We start from the raw sequence: 9,284 nt of genomic DNA on the forward strand, positions 1-9,284 counted from the left end.
GCTAACAATCGGGTAAAAATACACAAATAACATTACAAATTTAAAAATTAGTTAAAAAGGAAATATTTAAATTTAATCTAATTAAAATATAATTAAAACCCCCTCTAAAAGTTTCCCCTAGGCCAGTCCCGCAAGCTGGAATAACCATGTCTTAAGGGCGCGGCGGAAGGAAGGGAGATCAGGGATCACCCTGATCTCTTGGGGCAGTTCATTCCAGAGGGTGGGAGCTCCCACAGAGAAGGCCCTCCCCCTTGGGGTCGCCAGCCGGCACTGTCTGGCTGACGGCACCCTGAGGAGACCCACTCTGTGGGAGCGTACAGGTCGATGGGGGGTAATCTGCGGCAGGAGGCGGTCTCGAAGGTATCCGGGTCCGATGCCATGGAGCGCTTGAAAGATGATGGTCAGCACCTTGAAGCGCACCCGGAAGGCCACCGGCAGCCAATGCAGCTCGCGTAGCAGCAGTGTTACATGGGAGCGACGAGTCCCTCCCAACACCGCCCGCGCGGCCGCATTTTGGACTAGCTGGAGCCTCCGGGTGCTCCTCAAGGGGAGCCCCATGTAGAGAGCATTGCAGTAGTCCAGGCGGGAGGTGACAAGGGCATGAGTGACCATGCGTAGGGCGTCCCGGTCCAGAAAAGGTCGCAACTGGTGAATCAGGCGAACCTGATAAAACGCCCCCCTGGTCACGGCCGCCAACTGGTCATCCAGTGTCAGCTGTGGATCCAGGAGGACACCCAAGTTGCGTACCCGATCCGAGGGAGTCTTCTCTTTCCTCTCAACCCATTTACTTTTCATTCAAATGGCTTTGCAATTCAGTTTTCATTAATACTGTCCATATAACCAAAGCACCTCAACATATTTCTTCTATACTGGACTCAAACTTTTGCATTCAAACCATAACCATCCAATATCCATTTCAGTTACGGTCTTTGTAAATTCTCCATTACAATCCATTCAATCTCATTTCCGGATAACAAAAATGGGCAAACCCACTTTCTTATAGACAGGTATTTTAACTTCTTTCAACAAATATCTATTCACTGTAATACAATACTGTACTGAACCACATACTCTGCTTTACTTTTCCGTCAACATTTGCATGCCTTAACATTTCTTGTTCCATTTCCCCCTCTTTATTAAACATAGTACACAGTTTCACCTATTTGCTTTAGGTTTTTTTGCCATTTAGTTATAACTTGCAAAAAATATTTCATTTTCACTGTCAAAACCAATTCCCTATTTCTTGTATGCCTTAAATAAGTCCCATATAGTTTTCTGCATGCATATACAAAGGAAAGCGTTCCATACAGTTGTGGTTGCCATCTTGATTTTTTTGGATCATCACTCTTGGGAATCTTTTCTTGCTATCTTTTCATAGCCCCACACCAGCCTCCGGGTTTCTTCCCCAAAGTGCATGGCAGTATGTCAGTGAAGATTCTCAGTCACCCAGATAGAGTTGTCTGGAAGTTGAGCCATGGCAACTGGACATCTTTCCTTTTTTTGGTTTGAAACTTTTTGCTGCTTATCTAGGTCTGAAATGGTATAGGGTTTCCTGCCTGAGCAGAGGGTTGGACTAGAAGACCTCCAAGGTCCCTTCCAACGCGATTATTATTATTGTTGTTGTTGTTGTTGTTGTTTAGCTTCTTCAGTTTCTTATGGATGCTCTTGTTTCCAGACAAACTTTACAAACTACGTTTCCTATAGATTTTTCATTCACTCTTTCTACTTTTCTCCTGTGCAGAAGAACAATAAAACATTTTTCTAATTGCTAGGCACAGCTGCAGTCTTCATACACATATTACACACATTGCACAGTTACTCAATACACAAATTGTATCTACGTGTTAACATTTCTCCTGTTAAACTTCTCTACATTTCCCAACATTCCCTCAGCATTTATGATTTCCTTTTCATCATTAGTTTTCTAGAACACTTACGTTTATAGCATTCAACATATAACTGCCATTTTCTTAGAAACCTTTAAGATAATTGTTCCAGCATTCCCTCATTTCATTTCATTCGAAATAATTTTATCACTTTTATTGAAGGCTCCTTGCTTAGCCTCTTCACCACTTCCCAAACAATTCCCCCCCCTTAAAATCACTCTGCATGTTCTTTATCTCTTTAAATCTTAGCAGTCCTTGTTCTCTTCAACCACATTATCCTACCCATTATAGCAACTCCACATAGTTATGTGGTGCTCTGCAATATAGTCCTTTTCATTGTTCCAAGCAGCTTCCAGATCCTTTTTTCTTCTAATTAAGTTTTGCTTCCAGATAAATGTATACAGTATGAACTTGCATCTTCAGTCTAATAGTAGGGTCTTATATTGTTGTGAGTGTGACCAGAAATCCCACTGTACCCCATCATAGTTATTGATCGTACTTTTTCTTAATAGCTGCAGTTTGAACCAAACTATGATTTATTTATTTTTATCACACAACCCCTCAAATGGTCTAATTCGGTAACCAGGACACGTTTCTTGTATGAATACAGTCAGTGGAGAGCAACAGGTTAGAATCCTACTATCTCACCTAATATGATTCTAATCTACATTAGAGATTCCGAATACTAAAAATGAACATCTGAAGGGCAGTATTATGCAAAAAAAAAAAAAAAAGAGAGAGAGAGATAAGCTTTTATTTAGTCCTTTGGACTGAAAGATGGAAGAAACCTTCAATTACATAAATAATCATTCCTTCTATCCTGGAACAAAGCCATGCCAAGGTTTCTTTTCATCTAGCTGATAGTCCATTGTGGAACATCTGTCACCGTGTTTTAGAAATTATGGGGGGGGGGGAACCTTTCAGTTATGCTTTGATATTTCACTTTTTTTCCCCGTAGGTGCCCAGAGATTGTTGAACAGTGTCCAATAATAAATCTCACCCTGTCATTTCTTGTCTTCCCACAGGAACATATTTACAAGCTGATGAAGAGTGACAGCTATGCACGTTTCCTCCGTTCCAATGCTTACCAAGACTTGTTGCTGGCAAAGAAGAAGGTATCTATCGGGAAGGACATGCTTGCTTCTCCAGGTCCTTCTTGACTCCTGCCTGCTGCTGCTTGCCGCTGTGTGAACATGAATGTTCTGTTCTTTGTGAGGGGCCAAGACCTGTTCCCTTTCCTCATTCTGAGCATTGAGGACATGTCTTTCCCTCTTCCTAAAGCTCCATGTTTGGCATCCAAATAAACCACTTCAGTGTTCAGTGGAAGTGGCCATCCTCTGATAGGGAGATGAAACTGAAGCAGAAGCAGCTTCTAAGCTGGGTCACATGGTTTGTCATGAAGCCTTGTGAAAGTCTGCTCTTCTTAGCAGATGTCCATAGATTTTTCCCAATCTCGCTGCCCAGCATCCTTTAACTGAAGTTATCCAGGATTGACATGGCTGTCACTGAACAATGGCTCTTCTGCCATCTTTCAACATGAAGTGGCAAATTGCCATTCTAGGTACTTGCAGGGCACAAATACCATCTGTTTAATCACATTTACTGTTGTCATACAGCGTAGCAACCATTGGAAAGCAGGGCACCATCCCCTTCTGTTTAATCTCATGGTTATTCTTGTGATGCCTCACCTGAAGCCTTCCTCTTGATTTTCTATCAGCTTTTGATTTTCTGTGAATGCCATTCCCTTCCACCAGCACTTTCTGTACATAGACTTTTGCTATTATTTTTAATTTTAAACAAATACTAAACACAACTCTGATTATATTCCTCCCATCTTATTATTTTCTTTTCATATCAGCATGCTGTATTGTTTTCTTTCCTTTCTATATAAAACAACAAAGGGCTTCTTGAGAATCCTAAATCAGGCATTTAGGAATAAATGGGGCAGAGAGCTGATATACTTTGATTTTCATCTGTGGCTAGGTTTAAATAATATATACCCACCTGAAAGGATTTCCCACTTCCCATATTCAATTTTATATATATGCTTTTATACAGAGATTTAGAGATTGAGTCTTCTGCTTTGTCTATTTGGCTCTCTGCTTTCCTCTGCCAGTTGCTGCTTTCCCATGATCCCATAATTCAATCAGCCTAATCAAATCTCTGTTGCAATGCCAACAGGATCAGAAATCTTAGAACCTATTTCTGACAAGCTACCGGTTCCCTGTATGCCCGGGAACTCTGAAGCACAGTTGGTGATCATGAGCAAAGCTTTGATGCTGACTGGATAGGGTCACTCTCTCCTGAGCAGGGGAGATGTGTGCATAGAGCTCTTTTTGGCAGTGAAATAGAGATCTACGTATGAGGCTATTTTTGGTACAAGTTTTTGCTAGACATTTACCATCTGTATATTTCTATGGACTCACAAATAGAGAACTGCTAGGTTGGATAGAATATGTGGAATACTTCAGTGACATTCACTGAACCCTTCAGTGCTTCCTTTGCATCAAGAGTTTGCAAGTGTTCCTCAGAGTTATATTTTACACGCTGATTGCTCTTGTGAGAGCCATATAGAGGTTGTGAACTGAAGAGACATTGTCACGTCCAAGAAATGGACTGCAGGGGGCTTTCAACAGCAGATGTGTTATTAAGTCTGGATGGTGTGGGGAAACAGAATCCAATGGCCATTAGACCATTTTTACTGAATCTAATTTGGTGGTTTTTCTTTATACTGATGTTAAGCTCTTGCGTAGGTCTGCATAGCTGGTGGGCTGTATTCAGTGTTGTGGCTGTGGCTGAGATAGGATAGCTTCAGTGGGTATCTTGAATGTTAGATGATTGGTCATAAGTCCTGTTGACTTTCTCTGTTATGGTCCCATGACAAAAAAATATCAGATTTCATTCAATGAATTTAACATAGTGCTTGTGTTGGATGTCAAAGTACAGCCCCAAATCCTGACTCTACACAATAAATATTTATAGATAAGTATCTATAGCACGGTTGTCTTATGGTGGTTATGAGTAGATTGGATTCACCAGCTACTGTCTTTTTCAAAGATGGGATTATATACAGTACATCCCTTTTTATAGAGCAGCATGCTCTGAAGGTTGAAAAAAGCCTTCATGGTAAGAGCAATTTAGCAGTGGAGCTTTTGTCCAGAGGAGACATGGCAGATGTTGGTGCAGATGTTCAAGCTAAGGTTGGAGGACCATCTGTTAAGATGCCTTAACCTTCTGCATGGAGGGGATTCGACTTGATGGTTTAAATGGGCTCTTTCAACACTATGGTTTATGATTCTTAAAAAGAAGTAAGGAAGAGGGATTGGGGAATGCGGCATTACATGGATTTAGCTTTCCTGATGCTGTCTTTTCATTTTATTCCCCAAACAGAGAAGGGTACCTATGAGCATTAGTATAGCAAAATAAGATGTATTTAGTCCCTTAAAAATGTTCAAAAGACTCAGGTCAAAGAAGAAAAAGAAACCAGTTCAGAAGAAGTTCTAAGTTTATGCTAGAGATGTCTGTTGAAACCCAACCCCTGAATCCTGACTGGCAGGGAAAATGCTGAGTTAGTTAAAATTGATGGCTCCCTATTGTTCTGAAAGCTGAATGGGCAAAAAGGTGATCTGCAAGTATTTATCTTTCTTGACATAAGAATCAAAGAGGCCTCATCCAAGTTTGTCTCATCTATCAGAATGTGGAAGTGAAGAATCTAGCAGTGATGAAAGAGACTTCACATGTAACAGGCCTGTTGATGTGATGCAAATTAAATCATTTGCATCATATATAAGATAACATCATTACACAAATTATGTAAATGATGGCAGTGGCATACTTATATGTGTGAGCAATGAACATTTACAAATAATAATCAACTTCTCCAAGTTGGCCAGTTAAAACAAAATTACACTATATTTCAAACCATGTCATTTTAACATTATTTTTTCCTCTCGGTATACAGCATTCATTCACCAGGACTCCTTTTTTCCTATCTATACATGGCTTGAGATAGTTATTCCTTAGATTATTCCAATTAATTGCATGGTTTTTTTCCCCCATAGTAAGGTTTTATTGCTACCGCAAGCTCAATTTTAGCTCTAGATAGTTTTAAATCCATGTATCTATTTCTTTACAAGAATGTCCATATGTGAGGTAATGACTCTTTGACAATAGATGCTTTAAAGGACTCAGTACTGGCAGATTGGAGCAGGGAAAAGAAAGGAAGAACAAAGAGCTGAAAAAGTAAACATATGGATCCACGTATTCTCATCTAGTTTCCCCGCAGCTAACTAGAGTGAAGGATTTCCTAATTATTTTAACTCTGTGTAGCCATGCCCAATGGCTGGTTGCAACAGTGAGTTGTCTTGTTGTCTTGTAGTTGTTCTTCCTTCCTTTACATTTTAAGGAGAAGGGTATGTTTGAAAACTACATGAGCCACTCCCTGTCTATTTATACATGTGGATTCTATATTTACAGTAATTAAATATATTGCATCCAGACTTCAGTGGGTAGAATTGTTCTGTTTGTAAATAGCCTTTAGGAGTAATATAGTGTTTAGGGCTGTAAGCTCAATACAACTATAGTGGATGTTCCTTCACTCAGTCAGTCATCCCTGGCAGGCCAATTCCAATCGTGTGAAATGGCCTAGGTCAGAGAGTCTTAGTAGGGGGAAAAAAACAGTTGCAGCATTCCCTAATTTGACAACCTCCTGATATGATGCATTTCCTAGAATTTCCAACCAGTGCTGGAAAATTGGGGAAGACTAAAACAGCATGCAAACATGCGAACATTGTGTGGTTTCACATGCAGTTGACATTTAACCTGGCACCTTCAGTTCTAATATCACAGTTGCTTCATTACATAAGTGTTTACAGAGTATGGCACCTAAACAGATTTGGTCTCAAACACACACAAACGCACACAGCTCCAATCTGTTTCAGGTGCACACAGGTTTCAGTTCTCAAAAAACAAAAACCTGCAATGCTTCACATGAGAATTCCATGTACAAATATATGTACATATCATTTGAAAGTTTCTCCTGCTTCCCTATTTTTTAATTGTTGCAGATTTGGAATCCTATTTTTTCCCTTTCTACTTAAATGCTTTACAAGAAGTGTTAGGAAAGGGAACATGAACATACTGTCTTCTGGAAACAGAACTTTTGTGAACACAAAATTAGCACACAAAGTGAAACTTTGCAATTAGAGTCACTATACTTTTCCCTGGTATTATACACCATTGTTTTTTTCCCTAAGGAGGCAGGAAAAAGTGGGTTGGTGTCTTAAAGTCCTGGGAATCCAGCTTCAGCTTCACTCTCAACCATGAAAGCTGAGTATGACTTTGGACCACTAACTTTCTCCAAATTTAATATAATCTATTTAGAGCATGGGGAAAACTGGAAGGGCTAGTGTAGTAAATGAGATATAATTTGACTAATAATAAGTACAGTACATAAACAGAAATTAGGAACTAAAACTGAGTGCTGGTTTTTCTGTTCTCAAAATAGTCTGTGCTGATTTAGTAATAATGCCAAATGTATGCACAAATTCATCATTCACTCCTGAAACTGGTGAATTGACTTAGGTCATATCTTGATGGGTTTGCCCCTGAACATTACAATTCCTTCATTCAACTAAATGGCCTGTTTGCTGGGAAATTATCCTTTCATTCATATTTAATAAGATTTGTTTTCTGCCAAATGAGCTGAATCATGTTTCCCTGGAGGACAGTAATACAGCTATAGTGTTGGTGAATTTCTTATTATAGTAAAATTCCTGTATTTATAGTTGCAGCTTCCAAATAACAAAAATAACAAATAATAGTAATGTGATTGTTTTGTATGTAGCCTAGCAAAACCTTTATGCCAACAGCAGTTTTATGCATAATTTCTTGGGAGTAAGTCTAGCTGAGCACAATGGGATTCATTTTGAGTAGATCACCACAGCACAGCAGTTCCAAAGGATCAAGTTAAGCAAAAAGCAGATAACCTGATCAATTTTCATATAAACATCCAACACATCAGAAAGGAGTATCATTTTATTTGTAAGCCTCTTGGATTTGATTTTGTCATTGAAAAGTAAAATAGAAATGTCCACATAAGTAAATTTGGAAAAGAGGAATAGGATAAGACTCATATCCTCTTTTATTCTATTCGGTTCTACCTCAGGCTTTTCTTGCGTACATACAGACACAGAGAGAGTGGATTATTCCATCATAAATCCAGACCACTACCTTCTGACTGAAAAATGATGGTTTTCTTCTAAAAAGAGTTGACTTGACAGATGCAGAATGCATCATTATATCTGATTTTCTTGATATATGTAACTTTGGCTAGATGTCCATAGCTACATTTAAAAAAAAAGGAGAGCAACATTTCCCAAAAGAAAAGCAGTTAAGGAATGATTGCACAAAGTTCTTGCTTTGCTCTTGCGAACAGCACTTGCCCTATGTTTGAGATGTTTAATATATTTTTTTTTGTTTTCTTTTGCTAACACTTCTAAAGCCAAAGTTAGCTGAAGAGTTTTTTTTTTTTTGTTCTGATTTTTTTTTTTGGCATTTTTCCCCCCCTTCTTAACTTTTTTTTCCCCCTTCTAAAGCCCGAGAACGAGCAAGCTCGTAGAACTTCTCTAGAAAAGTTCACTCGCAGTATGGTAAGTTCATTTGTTTTTGGTTATGTTCGTTCCTCTTCCCTCTTCTGTTTAGCGTTTACTTTTACTTTGGAAACTTTTTTTTAGCTCCTCTGTAGTATCCTTCAGTCATGGCAATGCAATCAAAAGGCAGAATTTCAAGCTCCACATTTAAATTAAACAGCCAGCTCTCTGATCTGCAGTAGGAAGCTCCTCACAAAGCAGGATAGAGTCTGGTTTTTTCCCCTCCTTCCCCTGCAGTGGTCATGTGTGAATGCTCAGAGAGCCCTGTTCCCATGACATTTCTCCCTCTTTTCAATTTATCCTTGATGAGAGCAAGGAAGATGCACACATAGCTTCTATTCTCTGTAACATTGTGTACAATGTTGGTAACATGCACAACGCTTCCACTTACATTGCCTTGTAGAAAAAGAGGGTGGGGTCATTTGGGTCCAGAAGAAGGCAGGGGCCCTGTGAAGGATCAGATTTCTGTTTATTTCCATAGCATCAGTACATGAGGTATTGTGGATTCTTCTACTAATCAAGTAAGTACTCTATGGATGTTAGTTTACACCAGGGGTAGTCAACCTTGGCTCTTTTATGACTCGTGGACTTCAACTCCTAGAATTCCTGAGCCAGCACAGCTGGCTCAGGAATTCTGGGAGTTGAAGTCCACGAGTCATAAAAGAGCCAAGGTTGACTACCCCTGGTTTACACAAACAGTGACTTTAATGCATGGATTAGGCTGGCCTCAGTTATACTTCTTTCTTGG

General features: G+C 39.5%; 1 protein-coding gene across 1 annotated transcript in view; it reads left to right on the top strand.

The window, feature by feature from the left end:
* The window catches only part of RGS6 (regulator of G protein signaling 6), a 94,816-nt gene extending 86,196 nt beyond the window's left edge, over positions 1-8,620 (top strand). The window contains exons 14-15 of the mRNA XM_015822884.1: positions 2,912-3,001; positions 8,483-8,620. Coding sequence (XP_015678370.1) covers positions 2,912-3,001; positions 8,483-8,620 — 228 coding nt within the window. The remainder of the gene's footprint in view (positions 1-2,911; positions 3,002-8,482) is intronic.
* The last annotated feature ends 664 nt before the right edge of the window (positions 8,621-9,284 follow it).

Source organism: Protobothrops mucrosquamatus, unplaced genomic scaffold (genome assembly GCF_001527695.2).
Source record: "Protobothrops mucrosquamatus isolate PMUCROS unplaced genomic scaffold, P.Mucros_1.0 scaffold1716, whole genome shotgun sequence".
Lineage (NCBI taxonomy): Eukaryota > Metazoa > Chordata > Lepidosauria > Squamata > Viperidae > Protobothrops > Protobothrops mucrosquamatus.